Source organism: Arabidopsis lyrata (assembly GCF_000004255.2).
Source record: "Arabidopsis lyrata subsp. lyrata unplaced genomic scaffold ARALYscaffold_2, whole genome shotgun sequence".
Taxonomy (NCBI): domain Eukaryota; kingdom Viridiplantae; phylum Streptophyta; class Magnoliopsida; order Brassicales; family Brassicaceae; genus Arabidopsis; species Arabidopsis lyrata.
The window spans coordinates 17,024,815-17,049,673 of record NW_003302554.1 but is presented as its reverse complement, the minus strand read 5'-3'; the positions used below and the strand labels follow the sequence as shown (position 1 = coordinate 17,049,673).

General features: G+C 34.4%; 9 protein-coding genes across 9 annotated transcripts; 6 read left to right on the top strand and 3 right to left on the bottom strand.

Annotated features, from left to right (window-relative positions):
- The first annotated feature begins 89 nt into the window (after nucleotides 1–89).
- LOC9325131 lies at nucleotides 90–976 on the top strand. The gene has a single exon (XM_021036048.1). It carries the CDS (start codon nucleotides 333–335, stop codon nucleotides 753–755), a length of 423 nt encoding a protein of 140 aa, XP_020891707.1. The 5' UTR covers nucleotides 90–332; the 3' UTR covers nucleotides 756–976.
- Nucleotides 977–2,194: 1,218 nt separating this feature from the next.
- LOC9325130 lies at nucleotides 2,195–3,453 on the top strand. The gene has a single exon (XM_002889021.2). It carries the CDS (start codon nucleotides 2,445–2,447, stop codon nucleotides 3,213–3,215), a length of 771 nt encoding a protein of 256 aa, XP_002889067.1. The 5' UTR covers nucleotides 2,195–2,444; the 3' UTR covers nucleotides 3,216–3,453.
- Nucleotides 3,454–5,346: 1,893 nt separating this feature from the next.
- On the top strand, nucleotides 5,347–7,341 carry LOC9323695. Its single transcript, XM_002889020.2, has one exon. It carries the CDS (start codon nucleotides 6,081–6,083, stop codon nucleotides 6,759–6,761), a length of 681 nt encoding a protein of 226 aa, XP_002889066.1. The 5' UTR covers nucleotides 5,347–6,080; the 3' UTR covers nucleotides 6,762–7,341.
- LOC9323694 (NADH dehydrogenase [ubiquinone] 1 beta subcomplex subunit 2) lies at nucleotides 7,147–8,668 on the bottom strand. Its single transcript, XM_002887584.2, has 4 exons — nucleotides 8,424–8,668; nucleotides 8,062–8,107; nucleotides 7,897–7,953; nucleotides 7,147–7,390 (listed from the first exon to the last, which is right to left on the bottom strand). The coding sequence occupies exons 1-3, from the start codon at nucleotides 8,528–8,530 to the stop codon at nucleotides 7,897–7,899; spliced, it is 210 nt and encodes a 69-aa protein (XP_002887630.1). The 5' UTR covers nucleotides 8,531–8,668; the 3' UTR covers nucleotides 7,147–7,390.
- Nucleotides 8,669–8,733: 65 nt separating this feature from the next.
- Nucleotides 8,734–9,381, bottom strand: LOC9323693 (auxin-responsive protein SAUR67). The gene has a single exon (XM_002887583.2). It carries the CDS (start codon nucleotides 9,319–9,321, stop codon nucleotides 8,953–8,955), a length of 369 nt encoding a protein of 122 aa, XP_002887629.1. The 5' UTR covers nucleotides 9,322–9,381; the 3' UTR covers nucleotides 8,734–8,952.
- Nucleotides 9,382–11,722: 2,341 nt separating this feature from the next.
- On the bottom strand, nucleotides 11,723–13,292 carry LOC9325129. The gene is made up of 2 exons (XM_002887582.2): nucleotides 12,830–13,292; nucleotides 11,723–12,347 (listed from the first exon to the last, which is right to left on the bottom strand). The coding sequence occupies exons 1-2, from the start codon at nucleotides 12,940–12,942 to the stop codon at nucleotides 12,140–12,142; spliced, it is 321 nt and encodes a 106-aa protein (XP_002887628.1). The 5' UTR covers nucleotides 12,943–13,292; the 3' UTR covers nucleotides 11,723–12,139.
- A 2,086-nt stretch (nucleotides 13,293–15,378) lies between these two features.
- LOC9325128 (dehydrin ERD14) lies at nucleotides 15,379–16,389 on the top strand. The gene is made up of 2 exons (XM_002889019.2): nucleotides 15,379–15,847; nucleotides 15,937–16,389. Exons 1-2 carry the CDS (start codon nucleotides 15,590–15,592, stop codon nucleotides 16,189–16,191), a joined length of 513 nt encoding a protein of 170 aa, XP_002889065.1. The 5' UTR covers nucleotides 15,379–15,589; the 3' UTR covers nucleotides 16,192–16,389.
- Nucleotides 16,390–16,844: 455 nt separating this feature from the next.
- LOC9325127 (cytoplasmic tRNA 2-thiolation protein 1) lies at nucleotides 16,845–19,299 on the top strand. Its single transcript, XM_021035417.1, has 10 exons — nucleotides 16,845–17,079; nucleotides 17,258–17,372; nucleotides 17,542–17,684; nucleotides 17,786–17,905; nucleotides 18,006–18,118; nucleotides 18,214–18,306; nucleotides 18,399–18,439; nucleotides 18,585–18,651; nucleotides 18,734–18,845; nucleotides 18,977–19,299. Exons 1-10 carry the CDS (start codon nucleotides 16,975–16,977, stop codon nucleotides 19,136–19,138), a joined length of 1,071 nt encoding a protein of 356 aa, XP_020891076.1. The 5' UTR covers nucleotides 16,845–16,974; the 3' UTR covers nucleotides 19,139–19,299.
- Nucleotides 19,300–21,331: 2,032 nt separating this feature from the next.
- LOC9325126 (L-ascorbate oxidase homolog) lies at nucleotides 21,332–24,795 on the top strand. The gene is made up of 8 exons (XM_002889017.2): nucleotides 21,332–21,788; nucleotides 21,892–22,001; nucleotides 22,647–22,917; nucleotides 23,090–23,189; nucleotides 23,290–23,635; nucleotides 23,725–24,090; nucleotides 24,179–24,257; nucleotides 24,345–24,795. The coding sequence occupies exons 1-8, from the start codon at nucleotides 21,648–21,650 to the stop codon at nucleotides 24,555–24,557; spliced, it is 1,626 nt and encodes a 541-aa protein (XP_002889063.1). The 5' UTR covers nucleotides 21,332–21,647; the 3' UTR covers nucleotides 24,558–24,795.
- Nucleotides 24,796–24,859: the final 64 nt, after the last annotated feature.

Here is a 24,859-nt window from a genome sequence, read left to right as displayed (position 1 = left end):
ACACAAAAATCTTAACTCAAAAATACTATCTCTTAACAATCACTTTTACAAATAAATTACTTAAATATTGCTAAGAAGTATTTCTAAGAGACTACCTATAATCATGCTCTAACCCTCAGAATCCACACCAGTCTCACCATTATTTTCTCAACAAAAACTCGTTTATTTCTCCCTTCTCTGATCTCTCTTCGTTATAACAATAAACGAGTCGAGAATTTTTCTTTAGGGTTCTATTCTATCTCTCGCTTCAATTCGTTCTGAGCCACATAGAGGTGGCGATCTTAGGCGTAATCTGAAAGCTAAATTCGATTCAGTCAGAACTTTTGTCGAAGATGGAAAGACAAATCATGGATTCTAAAAACGTGCAACCGAAAGAGGAATATTTGCCTACCATTACCAAGCAAGTTTCAGATGAACTTGAGAAGAGTTGTTTGACAGAAGAAGAAGATGCCTGTTTGTCTGATGCTAGTCATAGCAGTAAGAAGAGGATAAGGGAAGATACGACTTGTGAATCAAAGAAGAGTAAGAAACAGAAGCCGAGCAAAGAACCTTGGTTCAAGACGTTATCTGATGATGACTGGCTTTTTGGTAACAATCAGCAAAAGAGTCTTACTAATAATAAAGCAGCTATCAAGAACGATGAAGACATGATCAGGAAGTTGCTGCAGAGATCATGTGGAGATTCCTTGTTTCCTAAGGCTCAGTTTTTGCCTCAATTCGGAATTTTTGTAGTACCATATACAGTTCCGTTTTAAGTCTCCATATTGTTTTCTTATTCCTCAGAGTTAGCCTTAGCCTGTGATCTATTCGGATATATTTCATATCTCTATTAATTAACTCATAATTTGTAGTATATATTTTTCCGTACAAGAGTTTCCTTTTTGTAGATTTCCTTTTCCTTGCATTAGTTATTTTGTATATTCCCATCATGAATATCTCTGTTAACTCATAATTTGTATATACTTTGTCGTACAAGAGTTTCCTTTCGTTGTGTATAGGTCTTTTGTATATGCCCTGTCAAAATAAATAAAAGAACAATTCATATATCGTTTTTACACAGTCTCTTCTGAATTATCCCAATATTGTCTGTGATAATAACGACAACAAGAATGAACAATGAATTTTAGTCTTTGGTTTCAACTACAGTAAGTTTAGTTTTTACTTGCACTAAATTTTCAAATTGATATATTTTTCACACTAATAAACTTAATTAGTATGAAACCATATCAGTAGTATTACCTATTCTTATTATTATTTTATTTGTGTCTAAAAGTTTTTTTTTTAAATTAGATAAATCTAAGCGTGGATAACACCTAGCTAGTTAATAATATATAGTCTGTATAATAACCTTAAGAAAAGTAATATTTGATATACTGATATAGGAGACATGAATACAATAACAATAGATGTACACGTAATAACTACAATAATGTTATGTATACGAAAACGTTCGTAAACACATCCAGGTTGTCACAAAAACCAACTTGGTTGATGGTTTTGTTTAAGAAGTCTTCTCCGTTCGTGCACATTCCCAGCTTTCCCTTAATTGGAAAACTATTAAAGTATATTACATGTATGCGTGTATATATCGTATACAAATGGTATTTGGACATTTCCTGATATATGAAATCTCCAATGATGCATTAAAATAAAGGTTTTCTCAGATTACGAGAGCGACCTCGCAGCCAACAGTTATTGTTTCTTGTTGGTTTCAATATTTCCGCAGCCCATCCAAGTTTGCCGCACATGCACGCAGTCTAACAACTGAAATTTGGAAATGAAATCATTTGAAGTTCCAAAAATATGATCATGTTGTTAAATCAAGGTAATACAAAAAGATATGTAGGATTCACCTAAATAAAAAATAAAAAGTGTACAAAATAATCAAGAAAAAAATTATACATTTGTTGTGATAGTAGGATGGTTTTGGTTTTTGTGTTTCTTCTTGTTTTCTTTCAAGCGGAGAAGCTAAAAAAGGAAGCCCATACTATATGGCGTAAACTCAATAGAGTTTTAATTTGTTTACGATACTATGTGCAATCATTTATATACACTTTGGTTATTTGATCACTTGAACTTTAGTTTGAATGTAATGTCCATGATGATCTTGCATAAATTTATAATTTGCTAAGCATGTTCACCTATGTGATTAATTGGTTGTTTCAGCCATATAAGAGTATTCAATGCCAACCAAAAAAATAGGAAAATTTATCACGAAGGTGATGAGTGTAGATTTGTCGTTAGACTGTCGGAAGAAACTTAACTACAACAGCCAATTCCAGCCTGTATCTATATTCGTCTATTGACTTACCTCTACGTGCAAGTATATATATATATATATACAAACTCAAACATGCGTGTACATAGAGACACATACATATATATATTGGTGAGAGTATTTACGAGAAATTAAACCTTTAATATCTCTATAGAGTGAATCAGCCATGGATGGTACTTCATCATCTGGTGCACACGTGCGTTCAACAAGCTGGTCCGAAGACGTTAATCCTCTGTCTCGAGCCATCGAAGATCATCTTCTGATACTAAAGAAAAAACCAGAGTCCGCTCGTCGGAAACTTGGAGTTTTAAATAATCTCTACGAGGTTGTCGAAGTTTTCCTCCGTTTTCAAACGACCAAAACTCAAAAATCTTTCACCGGATTTGAAGATGTTTCCGACGGATTCATCGAGGTTCTTGATATTTGCAGCACGATCAGAGACGTTCTGATGGAGATAAAGGAACAAGTTAGGGAACTCGAATCGAGCTTGAGGAGGAGATTGATCAGAAGCAAATCAGGAGAAGATCAAGAAGCTTTCGTGGCGCGTGAGCTAGACGCTTACGTGTTTAAGAGAAGAGCATTGAGCAGAACAATTGTCAAACAATTGAAGAAAACAGAGGATAAGATGAGGAAGAAGAAGAGAGATTGTGGAGACGTCATTAATGTAATGAAAAGAGTTGAAAAGACGAGCTTTGATGTTTTGGTTTCTTTGTTGATCCAAGTCGTGACGAAGGATCAGAGAGATGATAAGAAGAGATCAAGAAGAGGAATTGTGTCGAGGGTTTTTAATAAGAAGAATCAAGAAGTTGATGCGGATGAGCTGAAGAAGTTGAGAGAAACAGAGCATGAGATTGAAGAAACAGAGAGAGAGTTGGAGTGTGTGTATAAGAAACTGTTGAAGACAAGAGTTTCTTTTCTTAATATGCTTACTCTTTGAGATTGTATAGATGTAATTTTGTTCATGTGAAGTATCATTGGCTTTAGTTTAGACAAAGATTCTGATATCATATTGTATTAAGGATATGCAAATCAAGCTAACATATATGATTGACCACAATCATCTCTGTCAAATTATTCTCATTATTGTGTAAATATTATGTTGCCTTGTATAGCTCCATTGTCTCTGTATAAAGCTCATGTAATCTCATATCAATAGAATCATCACTTTCACAACATCTTATATATTGATCTTAAGAACTTGTAAAACTTTGTCTGCAGCATTCTTAAATCATATTCAAACGATTACTTGTCAAGATCGCGAGACAAAAATTATCAGCTGATCAATGCAGTATTTGGTGAATATTTCGTAAGTCTGAGCAACATCACTCAGTTTTCTCTTCAGAAGTTGTTGCAAAACAGAGCAAGGGTGAATTTGAGATAATGGGCTTATTAATTGGGTTTATGGGCTTTATTTTATTTTTATGGCCTGTTTGCAAAATAAATAGATAATCTCATAATCATACGGGAATTGCTAAAGAATTCTGTTTTTTTTTTTTTAATCATGCAATAATGTCTTCTTTTTTTCTTTTTTAATCACACAATAATGTCTCTACACTAGATTTTAACTCGCGGTACACCGCGGGGCTATATTTTCTTAAAAAAATCAAAATGTAATTTGTTTGATAGATTATTTTGATTGTTAATTTTAGGATTTCACTCGTGGTATACTATCTTTTATAAATATCAACCCAAACCCGTCCCATCATATTACCCGTCCCGTGAAATTAAACATCATTTAGTTATTTTCTTAAAAAAATCAAAATGTAATTTGTTTGATAGATTATTTTGATTGTTAATTTTAGGATTTCACCCGTGGTATACTATCTTTTATAAATATCAACCCAAACCCGTCCCATCATATTACCCGTCCCGTGAAATTAAACATCATTTAATTATTTTTCTTTTTAATAATACTTTTATTTAAAAGCTATATAATTCAAGTCAATTTAAAAATTTCTTTTAAATGGTTCCCATAAGGTATATATACATATATATTAAATTTGTATAGAGTTGAAATAATATTAATATTACAAACTTTTTATATAATTTAAATATTATAAATATTTTTAAAAATATGCAATATATATTTTTTGTTATTGAATAAGAGGATATTATGTGTAAGAAATGTAGAAAATAAGAGTTTAATATTTTTATTATAGAGTCGCAAGAAAAATTTTTTATTTCTATACATGTTATTCGTTTATTAATAATAAAAAAAACAAATCCTTTAAATTAGATATTAACTAAAATAAACGCACCATAATTACTTATTAAGTAACAACCAATAAATTTCACCAAAAAATAGGTAACAACCAATAAATTCTAAACGCAGTAATTAAAGAATGAGATATTAAAAAAATATATCAAATAAGATATAAGAATCTTAAAATAATTGAATATCTAAATAATTTAATTGTTAGTGTCGATTTTAATGCTTTCATTAATGTGGATTTTTTTTTTTACAGAGAAATATTTCCTAAAGATTATCACATTAATGACTCAGAAAATTAAGGAAGATATGAATTTATGATTCTCGAAATCGTGTTGGTAATATCTTTAATTAATATTTTTCAAATTTAAATAATTAATGCCAATGGCATTCATCCGTAAATACATTCCAACTCCAGGATTTATTTGCTAAAAGTTATCCAAAAATATATATATAGATGATGACAACAGAAAAAAATATAATGCATGGTTAATTATTCGTTATAATTAGTAGCTTTGTCCAAAAATTAGTAGCTATACCTTCCAAACGGGAAATCGAATAATAAGATTGGTCCACTGACAACAGAATAAAAATGAATGCATTTGGAGTTGAGGGATATGAATCTAATTATAGAATTTAATTGTGGGAAGATATTAATTTGTTGAAAATAACCTGAGATATAATTCTTAAACACAAAATCCAATCCAGCATGTATTCATGCGTCCGAGCCGTCGAGGTGGTTACATTAGTGATAGAGAAATTAGAAAAAAATAAAATAATATATTTATAATATATATCTATATGTGTATTCTTATTATCCACGTTATAAAAAAAAAGGTATATTGGTATTATTGTGAAACTGTGAATAGTTTGCATGTATTTTATAGATTCTGGATTAAAAATGATTATGATTATTATTCTTTTGTTTTGCTCTAATGTAAGGCGTATATTATATACTACATTCTTGTTGATAATAAATAGATCCTCACTTAATTCATACATAAACATCTCTGACAAACACGTAACACAATATTTAAACTCTGATCCAAAATCTAAACATTTCTCATTTCATTTAATATATTCGTCTCGTCTATTCCAAATTGTTGCAATTTATCGACACAGCCTGGCACCGTCGCTCGTGCATGCATGGTGTATACTTAAACTTCAAGTACCCAACAACATAATTTTAAAAGAATTATAAACTATATAATATGAAGAGAATATCTAAACGAATCCACAATGTACCCTAATCCACGAGTGCCTAGTCTTACGTACAAAGAAGGTTCATTGTGACCTGTTTTGAATCATTTAAATCATTATTTTGATAATACCTCCAAAATGAGCTGTTCCCCAGATGTCCCACGTCCGTACAAAAACCCAAACTTAGGAACCTTCATCGCACTTTCCCTCAGATCCCTCTTACCCTCTATATATATCCTCATTCTTACACACATTCAATACATCTCTAATCTTCGCTTAAAACTCTCAAAATTAAAAGCCCTAAAAACCAATCACAAATTAGATCAAAAACTACCTTTTCAAATTCATTTCTTTACATTCTTATAGCTAAGGATCTCGAATAGATTTAGATCTATGGCTCAGATCAACTTTGAGGGTTTGAGAGAGCTACATGACTGCGTAAACTATCTCCTCGATCACTGTCCGAAAACAAGAGAATCTCTGTCTCAGCAAGGACAAGAGAAATGTACGGAACAAGTTTCAGAAGCTTCATTGAGGATGTTAGACATCTGTAACGTATCCAAAGATGTGATGACGCTCGTGAAACACAGCTTGCAAGATCTACAACTGACTCTACGTGGCAGCGAATCATCTGATGTCAACGAGAAGATAGCTGCGTATAATCGGTATAAGAACAAGCTCAAGAAGGAGACACTGAAATGCTTAAACTGTTTGAAGAACATGAAAGGAAGCGAAGGAAGAGTGGCCATGCCAATAGAACAGAACCTTCTGTTTGTAGCAGAGGTTTTGAAGGAAGTGAGAAGAGTAGTTGTGACGATGGTTGAGTCTTTGTTCTCACTTGGTTGCATTCCTTGGCTAGAGAAGAGATCGAGCAAAGGGTCTTTGTCTTCGATCTTTACCATTCGGTCTTCTTATTTGTTAGATGATGTATGGGACGAGACCGCAGTGCAAAGCGCGACTACAAGGTTGGAGGCAGCGGAGATTGCTGTAGAGGAGCTTGAGATAGAGTTGGAGTCTATTTTCCGGCGATTGATTCAGACGAGAGTTTCACTTCTTAATATTCTCACCAACTAGATAATAATAATATATGATATGTCCGGTTAGGTTTTGCTTCAAGCGGACATGTTTAGTTAACATTAAACAGATTGATTTGTAAACTTATTTCAAGTTTGCAACATCATATATTATTTTATTTACCCGTTTCCTAAACTGGCTACTTGGTTACGGACTTGGATTAAAGGCTTAAATTGAAGCCACACACTTTTTGTCTTCACCAAAAGTAGAGTCTAAATGAATCTCGCATTTTTCATTGATTAATAGCATTTTTTATTTCAAATATGATAATAATTGCCATTTACAAATTCAGTTTCATTAGTATTACTTTGTGTACTTAGATCTAACATTAATTAATTTCTAGCATTTCTTTAAAACTCGTAATCGTATCATTGGAGGCTGGATCTAAAAACACGAATCTCGCAATGCATTTTATTTCAAATTAATTTGTAGACAGCAAAATGACAACATCATCATGAAGTGCAACACAAGCAGTAACTTAAAACAGAAGCAGCAAGTCTTACAAGGTTGTGTACAAAAACAATTCACGTCTTCTTCACAGTTGTCTTTATTTCGACATATGAAGCTGAAAATTAAAAAACAAGAGACGATCCCTTTTTTCGTCATGATCTTCAAAGGTTCAGTGAGACCTAGCAGCAAAACCCAAAACCAGATTAGTCTCAAGTAGTGTGAGCAATGCGTATTGGTTACATGAAAGGTGAACTCGAGGATAACTACAAAACATCAATGTCTCAACAAAGAGAAAACTCGAAACATGTACCACTTAACTTATAACAAACATTCATGATAAACGGCACTCAATTTTCATTCACTTAATTTCCAAGAGTGTCAATGATTCATTATCGTAGATATAAATCATTCTATAGAGAAGTTCAAGATCCTCTAAACTTTCACCATTTGTATGAATCAAAACCAGATCAAAGCTACCATCTTTCTTCAAAACCAACTACATAGCGGTTAACAAGACATCTTGTTAGTAACCGACAACTTAAAACAACATTACCCATAGACATTAGCTTTCATTGAGGAATTGCTGCACCGTATAAACAGTAATGAGTGTTTACTACGAAAAGGGAGATTTTTTAATCGTCTTTCTTAACGATTCCATCAACAATACTACTAATACAGAAATTACCTAGTGATGATCCCCGTGACCGTGATCACCATGGCCATCCCAAGGGTGCCTCCATCCCTATCAATTGCCAATAACAAGATCAGAGATTCAACCACCACGAAAGAATTAGGACCAATATAAGTTACAAGAGCGAGACAAAGAGAAAAATGAAAGAGAGAGTCTTACCATAACTACAGGACCATCTTGCTTTGCCCTGTACAGAATCCAGAACCTGAAAATATCAAAAATTTGAGTTCTTAAGATGTGATTGCTAGGGAAAAATAAAAACCTAGGCGATTACTTCTTCAACCATTACAATATCTGATTCAAATCAACATCTACCTGATTAGCTCCGATACACTAATTTTACAAATCCAAATTTTTGATTCAAAACCCGAAACAGAAAATCAAATGGATTCCAGATACCAAATTCCTCAGATAATCAATTAGCCCAAAAATCCGATGATGAGATCTACATACGATCGAGATTAGCTAAGACCCAAAATCAAAAAGCGAATTAGGTGAGAGAGAGAGAGAGAGAAATGTACCACATAACGGCGCACAAGCCTTTTCCGGTGACGGTGTGCCAAGTCTTGGGAGTGTGAACAGTGACTCCCTTGTAAGTTATACCTCCGCCATGTCCTCCTCCACCCATTATCTCTCTCTCGAAACCCTAGATTCCCCGATTCGCACTTCAATTTCAGACCGAAAGCTTTCTTTCTCCTCTGCTTTGACAAATAATAATACTACCTGAGATTTGATTCCACCATGTGAGTCGCAACTTTTAGTAAGGCCTCAATTAAAAGGCTTCGGCCCAAGTTAATGACCAAAAGCCCATTTCCATATCTGTTTTTTTTGAAAAAAATCTAATCTTCAAAGCTAGTAATTAAGAAGTTTGGATACATAATCTACCACATCTCCTTTGCTGAGTTAAACTAATCTTTGTTTTAACCGTCAAGAAGACTCAAAATCAAATTTAACGATACATTACAATTATGAGTAATTAATTACAAGATCATGTTGTTGTTATACACAAACAAGGACGACCCTTTTCTTCAAAGTCGCAACTCCAAATTGTTAGGAAACTAATGACTGAAGCTGGCTCTGTCCACGAAAGAGAGAAGAGATTGAAGCTCCCTTGCAGCTGCTGCTCGTGGAAGACTTCTCCACATCATCATAATCATGGGACTTGCTCCTTCTCACAAGCATGATGATGTGATCCAATAAACTTCCATCGCAAGGAACCTTTAAAGGACCATCGATGGTAGTCCCAAACTCATCTTCAGCCATCTCCAATAACACTTGTAACATCCGGTGATTCAAATAATCCAATGGCAAAACGAATCTCTTCCCTTCGTTCGTGTACACAGCGAAATAGCCTCTCTTCCTTCTCCATTTCTCCATCAATTCGGAGAGTCTAATCCCCTTAGAATATAGTTTCTTCATATGACTTGTGTATGTGTGTTTCTTCGGCTTTGATATTTTCGTTGTGAATATATCTGTTTGCAACCTTAGGTGCCTCACTGCACTGCTTCTGTGTATATATAGCAACTAAACTATTTGGACCAAGCAGTGGATTTTGGTATGTGTGGAGGGAAAAGGATGTTCGTGCTTATTTGATTCTTTTTAGTTGCTTTTCAACTTTTGTCCACAAATTGGATCACGACCACTAGTGAATTTTTTATGTACTGACCTTCTACAAATATCGAGAGACTAAACTGCAATTTTTTTGGTTACTAACACACTTGTTTTTTTACCTTTTTTTAATTTGCCCTAATGAACTTTGACAAAGCAATATCACCACCATTTTTGATAAGGGCTCGTCATGTTGTAGACAGTATCTCATTATTTGGTAAATTGAGTGAATCAAATCAAGCTAAGCTGGTGTATTGACAAACCATAACTGCATAACATTTACATATAACTAGATCATGACCCGCACATACGTGCGGGGTTTCATATTTTAAAATTTTTTTAACAAATTTTAATTAAATATAGATTATTTTATTGTTTTTAACTTTTTATGATATATATTTTAGTGTATTAGATCTGGATCCACATACGTGTAGAGATATTTTTATAGAAATTTTTATAGAGATTTAAAAATATAAAATATTTGTTGTGTTAGTGAACTTCGTAATAGTATAAATATTATAAGTTAGAGTAATGAACAAAATTCAGTTGCGTTAATGCATAATTATATTTTAAGATCCGGACTAATTTAGTTGCAAAAGTTAAGGGGTGTTACATTTTTATTTTCTTAACTAATCAAAACAGTTCTAACAGTTTGATTACATATGTTAAATAGGATATGAATTTGGTTTTAGTTTGGGTTATTTCATGTATATTAGCTAGGCGTAACTATTTTGGAACATGAAAATATCCCGTCCGGTATCTGTCATAAATTCTTTGTCCCATAATCTGTCACGTATACGTAAAATAAAAATATTATAGTCCCATATCTGTCATAAATAGAGTATGTGTAATTGAAAATGTATGTACATGGTTACATGTGTAAACAAATTTATTTTATATAGTGCTCATAACCCGAACTCATGCCAGTTGGGTATTTAGTTTGATTTTTAATATATGTTCCCCTCCCATCTCGTCTCGTAATTTCTATTTCCATTTTATTCCATTAAAATCATATTCCAAATTCTTGTTTGCTTACTTTTAAATATCATATAATATTATAATATATATTGTGAGTTTTGCGGATTAATATGTATACCGTTAAAGTTACAAATATATTTAAACAAATTTATTAGTGTTTCTAGCTAAATTTTGCATATTTTTCTTTTCATTGTTTAATCATAATTAATTCGATTTTTGGGACTAAAATTAAAATTTGAGATACATCTATAAAAGGGATATACTATTGCTGCATAATTTGTTTTGAATGCAAAATATATAATTAGTTCACATTATTTCGAAAATTGTGTGCAATATATTATGGATTTGTTTAAGGAAGATCCGGTTGAAAAGAAAAAAAAAAACACAAAATATTTCGAAATTAATATGTACAATCTTTTGTTTAGATATTTCCGAAACTTTCTCTAAACGAAGGTCATAACGATAATTACTTTAAATTTATCATTATTTGAGTTTATTTCATAGTAAATATAAATATTTGTTAATATCTAATATCGTTTTTTTTTTAAATTGTGAAATAAAATTTTGTTTTATATCTCAAAATTTGTGAAAATATTATAACAAAACTGAGTCATAAATATTTGTATTTAATTTTTATATGAAATTTCAAATTCAATATTAAAATTCTCCATTGATAAAAAACTTTTTAAACGATAGTGTTTTTATATTTTGAATTAAAATGGTATTATTTTTCTTTTTATTTTTGATATAGAATAGTTTATTAGGATTGGTTTAGATAAAATTTTAGTTGGATATCAAATCTTATTTTTTTCAATTCTCATTGGTTAACAACTTTTTAGAATTTTTTTTTTAATTTTCGTCCATAATTAATATGAAAGAGAAAGTGAGTTTAATTTTTTGGAAACTAATAATTACTTTAAAGAATTTTACTATTTTTATTTAAATATATTATTTAAAAACAAAAAACAATAGCATTTTTGTAATACTTTACATTTTATAAGGTTATTTATGTTTGAGTGCTTCCCAATTAATAGTATAGATACTATAGCTATTACCACCTTTTTTTTAACAAAATACTAAAATGGTTGCAGAGCGCAAAGGTAGTGATAGAAACATGTGAGCGTTTCGAGCAAGTTGCTTGCTACTTTTCACTTTTCATTTTATAGTGCTCTCTTCTACTTTCATGAGTGTTCGTTGGTTTTTTCTCTCTCTCGTCACATGAAAATCCTGCAAATCATTTATAAAAACTTTTACAGCCAACAAATCAAAATCACATCACCATGATATTTAAGTGTAACATAGATAGATGGAAACTATCTTTAATCACAAAACGCTCAAGTAAACAAAAAATCTTCCGTGATCGTGCCTAGCAAAAATAATGCAACCCCATACTACTCTTTATACAGGAAAACAACCTTTACAACCACTTTTTCTGATTTGTCTAAGCTAAGCCCTGAAGTTGCAATCCCTGGTTTCATATCTCAAGTCAGGTTGATTCTTCAACGGACAAAGGCGACGTGTCCCAGAGTCAGTCTGAGCTTTAGCTGTCATCTTCATCAATGTATATGGACAAAATGCTCATGCCAGGAAAGAGTTGGGTTTGGTTGCGTGAGAAGATAAAAGGTTTGCAGCTGCTCAGTGGTTTCGGTCTTTACATAGAGAGAGGAAGAAGCATTCTTCGCTTCTTCTTTCTGGCTTGTCTCACTTGCTTTGTGATTTTCATACAAACGAACAATAGCAAGGTAACACAAACCAGGATGAATGCGAGCTGCAACCGCCTGAAGTAAAAGGATACTGCTGAAAACACCAGGAATGCTAAGATCACTAGTTCCCATATGACAAAGACTACAACATCGACCCTGAATAAAAGCAAACGAAACAAATTGCATAAGTACCACTATAAAATACAACAATAGAATCAAGATTGCAACGGACTATGAGATAAGGATGATAAGTGTATGTCAACTTTGTATTAATACCAAGAAAGGCAGGGGTACTTGACGTATCAACGAGCCACAAACCCCCTACAAGAGCAAAACTGTCTAGTGCCATGCCATATGATATCAAACATAATCATGTTTTGTATCTAAAAAACTGTGTTCTGGTGGGATTGACTATTTGTGCTACTAGTCAATTTGAAAATTTATTCAAACGAATTCAGATATGAAAAAAGATGGTTCAACGAGGACAAAGTCACACTTGTCATATCAAAACTATAGCTCGTTGTGTAGAATTCACATAGATATGTTACCTAGATTCCAATTAAATTGAATATCTAATACAACTCTAAGCGAATGACAGCAGAGAAAAAGGAAAGCATAAGCCGGAGATCTTCTCTAACCTGGAGGAAGAGAAATTGGAGGTTGAAGAAAAGAAAGAAACGGAAGCCCAATCATGTTTTGATCTAATCTGATATTCCCTCAATTGTTCTGCTAAATTCGATCTCGTTATCATCGCCTTCTCCACCAAGCCCCCGATCACAGTCCCGAATCAACGGAGAGCTTAACAAGCGTCGGAGGAGAATCACGAGATGTAGGGAAAATCTGTCACAAACATATAACTAGAATCCAGAAATCCAAACAATGGAAAAACAAAATCTGTGAGTTGGAAACTTTCGCATCAAAATTTACAGCGACGAAACGATGTTCGATTCGTTAGCAATTCGGCCAACGTTCCGTGGACTCTCTCTCTCTCGGTGTCAATAACCGGGTCGGGTTATAGATCCGATTTGGATTCTTAAGCACATACCATGGGTATTGGGCTATTTTTTTAACGTTATTGGGCCCTTTATCGTTACTATGTTTTAAAAAATATATATTTGGTCGGAACTATGTTTAAAATAAAAATATATTCGTTTTAGAAAATAGCAGCGTCGAAAAGAAAAAATAGCGATGCATCGATTGATTCTCGTGTCCCACCAAATAAAGCGAGTGCTATATTGTTGAATATTCCTGATTTGACCGCAATAAGGTAAATATCACGCCCATAAAACTCAAAACGGACGGTGAAAAAAAAGGAGAAATAGACCTAAGAACAAACGCATGACGGTCGTTACTTACTTAGCACTTAGCACTAAACTTAATTCTTTTTTTTTTTTTTTTTTCACTAAACTTAATTCTACAGGTAATTAAGTTATTTTTGGTCGTTAAGTTCAGAAATTTGAAACTTTCGAATTATAGTATTTGTATACCTCTATAGTTAGTTAATTGTGGATTATAATTTATAAGTGTCGGCTACAAGTTGTCGGTTCGCTATCACTGAAAACATTATCCAAAGAATAAGTTAGAGCTTCGGTGTATATGACAACAAGAACCAAAAAGACGAACAAGTTAGTATTGAAAAAGATAGGTTTGTTTTTATAGATGAAAAAAAAAAGGTTTGTTTTGATATGTGTGTTGGTACGTCACGGTTCGTGCTACGTCTTTATTAAATTTTCAGACCAGAGACTATACGAATCATGTGGCACGTCGGTTCATTTTTATATTAGGCGAATTTTAAGAGATGATGCATTTACCGATTAGCATCTGTCCTTCATTAATATTTTTAATATATCTTATTCAATAGGTCGAAAATGACATCCCACACATTAACATATTTCATTATAAATCCAAGTAATCGTATGCTCATTTGTCTACTCATGATTTCATTATCTACATCTAAGTTTCTCTGTAAAAAGGTGCATTAAAACATATCCGGTTACGTTCATACACACAACCTTTATCCATAAATGAGATTACGAAAGGTACCATCCCTCTCTAATAAGTTGAGCCAATCGTACTAATTAGATTACTCATCTGAATTTTGTTGGATTTGTTTTTTCGTTTAACGTATCTAAGATCATGTATTTAGAATTTCAAAGATCATGCGTCCCTGAATTGATTTGTTTTGTGAATAATAACAAATTAATATGATGATTCCTAGCGTGATAAGAATTAAAGAATCACGTTCATATTGTTTTGTTTGTAACGCTTAGAATTGAAAACAGGAACGTTATAAATGTCTCAGAATTCATTTCTTCTCGAAAAAGCTTATTCCAGCGTGGCATTAGTCAATAAGTCAAGTGGACCCACGTAACCGACATCACGTCTTTACGCCAATCAGTACAGACTTTTGGGTCCCACGAAAGGACAACTTCCCACGTTATATTGACACGTGTCATAGTTTTATTGATTAATCTCATTTTCTCTCTCTTTTTTTTTTCTTTTTTTTGTCTACATCCGTCGTTCCATTTTCTGACTATTTGCCGCTAACTCACTTTCATCGTCCGATTTACGCTAATGCTTGACACGTGTCTTCCAATCTATGGTGCGTTAAATTGTTAAATTCTTAAACTCTCTCTCTTGTCTTTAATCCATTTTTGGGATTTGCAATATAGTTCCTGTATTTCCGAATATATAAAAAGAAAGCCCCAAACTTTAAGAAAGTTCAATAATGTCATAACGACATCCCATTATTCTTTTAAAATCTCTTTTGCGTTGTCAAAAAAAAAAAAAAAACTTCTTGCTGGTTCTATATATTGAACCGTACCCTTTTTATAGTTTGAATCAGTTTTCTTTTACTTTATTAATTTATCATTGAACTACAAAGTCCACATAACAAGTGTTAAAACAAAAAAAAACTTATGATAGTCTAAAATATGAATTAAAAATAGTAAACGTCTAGAACAAACTCGTATGTTGAAACTATTTAGTTCTCACTATTTTTTTTTGCAAAAAATGTATATCTAGTTGTCATTCCTATCCATTAATCTTTAAATTAATTAATGAACTCTTCTTAATCCATTTATAAGTTTTATCTAATAAACAGAAAAATGATAATTTACGTGGGGACGAAAGAGAAGATGCCATAAAAAGGAAAAAAAAAGCGGGGAATTTTGCAATTTCAAATAATTAGATATATGTTTATAAATTATAAAAAGTGTATATAGAGCGTGAAATCCGCGGTGGATTGGACCCCTCCTGAGTCCTCAACACTATATAAGACACTTTCTTCTCTAATCTCCATCATCTCTTATTCTCATTTTGCTTTTGAATTTCAAATTCTCACATAATAATAATTTCAAATCCGTGTTTCGATCTCAAATCTTTTTTTTCCGGTAGCTATGGCGGAGGAAATCAAGAACGTTCCTGAGCAGGAGGTGCCAAAGGTAGCGACAGAGGAATCATCATCGGCTGAGGTTACAGATCGTGGATTGTTCGATTTCTTGGGAAAGAAGAAGGACGAAACAAAACCCGAGGAGACTACGATCGATTCAGAGTTTGAGCAGAAGGTTCATATTTCGGAGCCGGAGCCGGCGCCGGAGGTTAAACACGAAAGTCTCCTTGAGAAGCTTCACCGAAGCGACAGTTCTTCTAGCTCCGTAAGTTTAGATCTGATCTGTTGATGATAAACTATGTTAACATGATCGCAATGATTTTATCTAACTATATGGATTTGAGTTTTTTACAGTCTAGTGAGGAAGAAGGTGAAGATGGTGAGAAGAGGAAGAAGAAGAAGGAGAAGAAGAAGTCAGTTGCTGAAGTAGAGGTGAAAACAGAGGAAGAGAAGAAAGGGTTTATGGAGAAGTTGAAGGAGAAGGCTGCGGCACCGGTGGAGGAAGCGCATCCGGCGGAGAAGAAAGGGATTCTTGAGAAGATTAAGGAGAAGCTTCCAGGATACCACCCCAAGACCACCGTAAAGGAGGAGAAGAAGGACAAAGAATAAGAAAAATATGATTAAAAATATGAATAATGATGGTTGATTTGCTTTGTTATTTTTTATTGTGTTGGTTGATCATCTTTTGCTTTTGTGATGTGTAAGTTTGTTGGCTTTTTTGTTGATTACAGTTTTCTCTTGTATATGGTTTTTAAAAACAAAAGATCTCAAGGTATTTTAATGATATGAATATTTTCATTTGGTTAAGTGATGATATAAATGATAGTATAAGAGTTATCCAACGGCCCAAGTAAGTTATTCTTCAGGCAACATGATCTAATTTCTGTGTTGATAATCTTCAACTATTGTTCAAAGCCGTACACATGACCCCAGTTTGATTAACAATCAAATTCGTATTTAGTAAATTAAATGCGTTGGTATAGACGAAACATGATTCGTCATGACTCTTCTTTTTAGTGATTGATTTGGCATTGTGGTCGACACAACTGCTCAAAACGTGTAAGAAAATGGAACAACTTGGATATTTTTGTAGATCAACTGATGTAACGTATCCCTTATATGCTAGTTTTGATAAGATCAAATGAGATCCAGCTAATCACGAAAAAGTTTCCATTAATGGACCACATCCTTTGTTAATAATGTCTTTAACGCTCATCATTGTGGGTGTCTATAATCTCGTAAGTGGGGTTTGTTTTATGATAAAAGGGATAAAAAGCCCATTAATGACTAGTTTATTAGATATCGAAACCAAATACGACGTCGTTCTTTGAATATGACTCCCAGTTAGGTCGTTTTTCCGGTCGCAGACTAGAGTTTCGTTCACCGGAGAAGATGGAGGCAGGCGAAGCGAAGAGCAAGAAAGCAGGAGGGTCTCGTCTCTGCTGCATCTGCAACCAGAGACGACCCGTCCTCAAACGACCCAAAACCCTTCAACAGGTAAGTTTTGAATTAGGATCAAAAGCGTCGAGCTGGGTCGTTGGTTGTGTTACTCTTGTGGCATTTTGCGTAAAGCCAATATCTCGACTCTTCGGAATTGGAAAATATCATAGTTTATCAATCTACTGCTAGTTAATTTGTTTATGTATAAGTAATGATGTGAGTGTTTTGTATAAAGATATGCAGAGAGTGTTTCTATGAGGTTTTTGAGGAAGAGATTCACCAAGTCATTGTTGGGAATCGTTTATTTAAGTCCGGTGAGCGAGTTGCTATAGGTGCTTCCGGTGGAAAAGGTAATTTCTTTACACACACCAATGGTGGTTTCAGCTTCAAAGTTTGAACCTTTATATATTTTTACGAATCACTCTGTTTTAGTTTTGATGTTTGCGCCATAATGTTTTTCCAACTGTATGTTTCTTTCTTTTTGTGGCCAATAACTCAAAAATGTTTGTGCTCGTGCAGATTCGACAGTGCTGGCATATGTATTATCAGAACTAAATAGACGTCACAATTACGGGCTGGATCTTTTTCTTTTGTCTGTTGATGAAGGGATAACGGGTTATCGTGATGATTCTCTCGAGACTGTTAAAAGGAACGAAGTTCAAGTAAGCTTTTGAATTTGTGTGTAATGTGTTCACTCTAAAATTTCATTTTTTTTTGTGTTGATTTGTCATTTCAAGGAGTCTCTTTTTTTTCGTTTTCGCAGTATGGATTGCCTCTTCAGATTGTTTCATACAAAGATCTGTATGGATGGACAATGGACGAGATTGTGAAGATGATCGGTTTGAAGAACAATTGCACCTTTTGTGGTGTATTTCGTAGACAGGTGAGGAGCAAGTTTCTTCATAGCATTCCCTCTTTGAGCAAGTGTCTTCAGACCGATCTTTTTCTGATTTATGATTTCATGTCTGATTGATCTTTTGAAGGCACTTGATCGAGGAGCTGCATTATTGAAAGTAGATAAGCTAGTCACTGGACATAACGCAGATGATATAGCAGAAACAGTTCTCTTAAACATACTGCGAGGGGATATTGCTAGGTAAATATATATGTTTCTAGTGATGGTTTTTTGAATCTTGGCTATAATATGTCTCATGTCCCTTAATTGATTGATTTGTAATTTGGCTATTGTAGATTGAGTAGGTGCACATCAATCACTACTGGCGAAGATGGTCCAATTCCAAGATGTAAACCTTTCAAATATACATACGAGAAGGAGATTGTCATATATCCTTTGCTATAATATCCTTTGTTTTGCTTTCTCAAAACAACTTTTAACTGTCAACAGAAGATATCGTGAGACCTTAACATAGCGACACGTATGCTTATTTCAAGAAGCTGGACTACTTCTCCACCGAATGTAAGTTGTGCATTTTCAAAGTTTTGTTTTTCTGTTCTTAAATTTCACTTGAACCGAGCTCTAGCTTTTTATTCAAAGTCCACTACGAGTTGAATGCATAATTTGGTCATTTCTATTGGAGTTGAATAATTTATTACGATTGCAGGCATATACTCTCCTAATGCTTATCGTGGGTTCGCTCGTGAGTTCATCAAAGACTTGGAAAGACCAAGGTTCTTTGTCAACTTTTACTGTTTATATTCACCACAACCAAATAAGCAAGTAAATCTTCAGCTTCTATTATGCAAACTACAGACCAAGGGCTATTCTGGATATCATCAAATCTGGTGAAGACTTCAGAATTGCGACAACCACGAAAATGCCTGAGCAAGGGACGTGTGAGCGATGTGGGTATATTTCTAGCCAGGTGAGACTTCTCTCTTTATCACATCAAGTCATGTTATAGAAATGAACTAACAAACCGTAACAAGATGTGCATTGGAGTTAATATAATGTGCTTTTGTCTTTTTGAATGAATGATCTTATACGATAATGCAGAAATGGTGCAAAGCTTGTGTTTTGTTGGAGGGATTGAACCGTGGTTTACCTAAGATGGGCATTGGAAGACCACGAGGAAGCGGAAATGATCAGAAGGACACAAAGGCTAGGTCTACTGCAAAATCTATAGAGAGCAAACAATGTGGATCTCTGGATTTCTAAACTAAAAGAAAAAAACCAAAGCTATGAGACTGCAATGGATGATGTGACAATTGCCAAACTGGTTCTGTATAGAAACTGTTATACTTATATGCCCATAGTTGTAGAATTTGTCCTACTAAAGAATTTTTAGTTTTGCCTCTTATGGCACAGAAGTTTTTGCAGCTCGTTCTCTGGTTTAGTGGTCCTGGTTGGTGATTCTTGAACCAGCAGTATTACGCCATCAATGACCTCAACCACTAGCTGATCTAACCTAACTCATTTCAAGTCAACCTGGTTTTCATGAGTAATAATTGACGTTTACTTGAAATCGAAAACATCGCTTAATTTGTTTAGTAACCTTTTTTAACAAAGAGACCGACGAACCACATATAACCTTTTAATGTCCTGCAATTGAGACTAGTCAGTCTTGCTACTAATTAAGTTTTCTTTAACCAACCAGTTCTGCAACTTAAAAGAAAAAGCAAATAGTACTATGCAAAATGTATCCATAAAACACAACTCTTGTTCAGGTTTTAACGCCACTGCACAAAATGTACCCAAATACGATGCCGTTTCTGGTTCTTATCAATGTACTAAGAATTCGAATGTTGTTGTCCACACATGGAACACCTAATCCATGTGTCTTTATTACATTTTACAGTCACCGTACGCGTTTTGTATCTTTTTGGTATTTTTTAAAAATTTATTCTTCTTTCTCTTTTTCTTTTTTGTATTATTGTGTGATCTTTTCAAAGTGTTGTCATTTATACAGGCCTATCTAGATCAACACTTTATTCCATAATTTAGGACCCCACGGCAATTTCAAATTGCTCTGACGCGTCGCTTCCTCACCCAATTATAATCTTCTTGTAGCAAATTTCTAATTATAACCTTAATTTTTGGAGAGTTTAGTTTTTATTAAAGTGCTAATGACCCATAACAAAGAAAAGTACGAGAGTAGTGAGAGGCGATAAATCCGGAAATGTAAACGCATGTCAAGTTAATGTTTTACTTTTTGATAGCTACACGTAAGGTTTTTTTTGTTTCTTCTTCTGATTACTTTTGGATCCTTCTACAATATTTTCCTTCTTTTTTGCAAAATAGGTAGAGAGATTCATTAAAAGCCAAAAATTGAGAATTACGACTGAAGTTTTGCTTCTGTCCAGATATTGAAGTTACATAAAAAAGAAAAAAAAAATTCGAAAATGCCAAAGAAATTGAATTGAGCTTCCAAACGAATTTGATTTAACCATCAGGAAGGGTCCCTTCTTCATCCTCTAGCAACTTTAAAGGACCTTTATTCGAATAATAGAGGCATATAAGTTACTTTTTGATGGCCGATTTTTTGTTAGTGAATTATCTTCGTTTCGAAGTTTAATGCTATTCTTCACGTCACATATTGAATCTAAGCTGTTTATTGGGTTCTCTAAGTTTTGTTTATTTTTTCCAACGTGAGTCTGATTTTTACTAATTGAATAGAGAATAATTACACTAGGATATATGTATGTATTTCTGTCTCCATTGAATAATTGGAAGACCTTATCTTCTGTCCTTTAATGCACATGTGACATTTGACTGAAGGTATTATACAGTAAGGAAGACTCAAATCCAACTATACAAACCCAATATATATGGTATTAGTATTACTGGTCAACACTAACAAAAAAAGAAAAAGAAAAAAAAAAGTTTATCTACATACAGTACACCAGTCAAAAAAAAAATGGAAGAAAATTTTTTTTACTGAAATAGAAGAATTATCCAATTATTCTCTTTTCAAAACTAGAGAGAATTTGTTGTTTTTCCTCTTAATATGTGACTTTTCTATTCTTTTCCTTTTTTTTTTTCATTTACTCTACTTTTTTAACCACTCACACCCATAGTAATCTCTATTTACCACAGTTTTTTTTTTTTTGAATGGATGTAAAATTTTATTCTAACAAAAACTTTTGGTACAAATACAATAAATGCATCCTTTAGCTTAATGTTTTGAGAGATTAGAAACAGTTTTTATACATCAAAAACATTTACAGAGTGAAATCTTTTAAGACAACAAAATAAAATCCGCTAGGTATGTCCACATATTTTCCCTTCCAAAACAGTCGGTAATCAGTTCCCACCAACGATAACAAAGTTGAAAAATCCAAATTGTAATCCAATATCTAAAAAAGTTTACCTTACCACAAATAATCGGTTTGTTTCTAATTAAATTGTTTTTTGGGCTCATATAAAAAAAATGGCACCCAGTTGCTTAGCCATGTGGATTGTGGGGAGACAAATACACATTTCAAAGTGAACACAGAGTCGCTCGTGCCTCGTGGGTCCAGCCACCGACACTGACCTTTGTTTTCTTCTCTCTTATTCGTTTTCTCTAAATCTCTCTCTCTCTCTCTTACTGTAATAAACCTCTTTTTAATACGTGCCGACTCTCTACATAAACTCTACACTCAAATCTGTGTCTCAAATAGAGAGAGAGAGAGAGAGACCACGCCAAAAATACCTTTCTTCTTTCACCGGTTTTCATACCAAAAAAATGGCGGCCAATGCCTCATTCGCCGCCGCATTACTCATTGGACTCTCGCTTCTCTTCGCCGTCGTGGCGGAAGATCCGTACAGATTCTTCGAATGGAACATCACTTACGGCGATATCTACCCACTCGGAGTTCGCCAACAGGTACTGATCATTCTCTCGTACAGTTTAGTTAATTCCCTCCCGGTTTGGTTTATAGATCCCGGTTATTAATAATCTGTGGATCTCGCTGCACTTTCCGGTTTAGGGTATACTGATCAACGGGCAGTTTCCGGGACCGGACATTCACTCAGTTACTAATGATAATCTCATCATTAACGTCTACAATAGCCTCGACGAACCTTTCCTCCTTTCATGGTAACTATTTCTAAATCTTGTTCTAAATCTAAACCAAATTTCAAATCAACAAATTTTAAGTTTAATTCGATATTTTGGTCCCTATAATATTGAATTCTGTCGTTGTCGATTGATAGTAGTGGCTAGGTGTAGTAGTTATTTTTTCTTTTTCTCGTGGATAGTATTTCATGTCCTTTTTCAAAACAGTGATGTAAAAATAAAAACGTGTTTAAAAAAAAAAAAAACCCTGTGGTACGTAAAGATACACCTTATGTCGGACTCGGTCCACGTAATACTGTAATTAATTTATCCACAACGCGACATGATTAGTTGGGTGATTACGGTTAAATTCAATTACATCATATATTATTGTATAGTTTTCTGACTTTTGCTTAGCTTTCATATGCATGACAATTTCTGGACAGTGACTACATAATTTAAAACATTTACATGTGGGAAAATGGTCCACCTTACCAAAATTATTAGCTGTACACTCCTACGTTTGAGTTAACTTTTTATCTCCATGGTAGCACCTTTTTCAGGGGCATAATTTACAATTCATAATAGTTTGGGGTAAAATTGATTACTGCAGAATTTTAAGGGGCAAGATTAACAATTCATGATAGTTTTGGGGTTAAACATAAATATTTTGGAAAAAATTCGCAGGAATGGAATTCAGCAGAGGAGGAACTCTTTCGTCGATGGAGTGTATGGAACGACATGTCCAATTCCGCCGGGGAAGAACTACACTTACATTCTTCAGATGAAGGATCAGATCGGAAGTTTCTACTACTTCCCTTCTCTCGGTTTCCACAAAGCCGCCGGTGGATTTGGCGGTATCCGTATTCTCAGTCGCCCGAGAATCCCCGTCCCTTTCCCTGATCCCGCCGGAGATACCACCGTCCTTATCGGCGACTGGTACAAATCAAACCACACGGTAATTATTAGACCCATGTGATCTGATTTTCTCATTAACTTCATCAAATGAACTTAAAAGTGTTTATATACAAGATGCATAAGCTTAAAACAGAGTAGAGTGAAACAGAGTAACTAACTCCATAACGGACTTCAACTTATTTTCAATTTTGTGTGAAAATTGGTTTGTGTAGGATTTGAGGGCACAGCTTGATAGTGGTAAGAAGCTTCCTTTACCAGACGGTATCCTCATCAATGGTCGTTCAAGTGGTGCCACTCTCAATGTTGAACAAGGTTTCTTTTAACCCTTCCTCTTTTTGAGTTCTGATTGATTGAGGCATTACTAGAGTTTACACTGATGATGTGAGTTCTTATTCTTCTTCTTCTTCTTCAGGTAAGACATACAGGTTGAGAATATCAAATGTTGGGTTACAAGACTCTCTCAACTTCCGCATTCAAGACCATAAGATGAAAGTGATCGAAGTCGAAGGGACACATACCCTTCAGACTACTTTCTCTTCGCTAGATGTTCATGTTGGCCAATCTTACTCGGTCCTTGTAACTGCGGATCAAACTCCTCGAGATTATTACGTGGTCGTCTCTTCTCGGTTTACCTCTAATGTCCTCACCACCACGGGTATTCTCCGTTACAGTAACTCTGCTGGTGCTGTTTCTGGACCTATTCCCGGTGGACCAACCATTCAAATTGACTGGTCCTTGAACCAGGCTCGAGCCATCAGGTATACTAACTGTGCACATAAAAAAGCTTCTTGTAGGATTTGGTTGGTTGTGCCTAAAAGTTTTGATTTGTTATGTTTGTTTGTTGTAGGACTAACCTTACAGCGAGCGGACCAAGACCGAATCCACAAGGATCATACCACTACGGTATGATAAACACTACAAGAACAATCAGACTTGCTAGCTCTGCTGGTCAGGTCGATGGGAAACAACGATACGCTGTGAACAGTGTATCATTCAAACCAGCAGACACTCCTCTTAAAATCGCGGACTACTTCAAGATTGACGGTGTTTTCAGAAGTGGAAGCATACAATACCAACCCACTGGTGGAGGAATATACCTCGACACATCTGTTATGCAAGTTGACTACAGAACCTTTGTGGAGATTGTTTTCGAAAACTCTGAAGATATTGTCCAGAGCTGGCATCTTGATGGTTACTCTTTCTGGGTTGTTGGGTAAGTTTCATTCTTCCATTCATAAAAAGAGAGTTCTTGATCTTGATCGCTATAAGAAATTGGACTAAAGATGGTTCTTCTGATACAGAATGGACGGTGGGCAGTGGAGTCCAGACAGTAGGAACGTGTACAATCTACGCGATGCAGTCGCTCGCTGCACCGTGCAGGTAAACCACAGCTTCCACATACTAAAGCCACAATCTAATCATGTGTTTTTGTCAAATGTGAACCGTTTGATTAACATTCATATACAGGTATATCCGAGCTCATGGACAGCTATATTAATAGCACTCGACAACGTAGGAATGTGGAACCTAAGATCCGAGTTCTGGGCGAGGCAATACTTAGGACAACAGTTGTATTTACGTGTCTACACACCCTCGACTTCTCTCAGAGATGAATATCCAATCCCCAAGAACGCTCTTCTCTGCGGTAGAGCCAGTGGTCGCCGCACCAGACCGCTTTGAGCTTGCTGTTAGATAGAGAGATTACGGAGAGATGGTCAGCCAAGCCAGCTGACGCGTTCTGGAGGCGGGTTTCTTGTTTTACACATTCTTCATTTTGCTAATGAATGAAAAGAGTTTGGTAAAATCAGTATATCAGTTTGTAACGATCTCAGCTCGAGGTCTCATTCTTATATTCTTTCTTTTTCTATGGAGCGAAACTTTTATTCAATATAATTCTACAGTTTCATCGTAAAGCTTATATATCCTCAACAGTGTTATAGTTTAATACGATTGAGGTTGTTACTGGTTAGTAGACTCAAGAG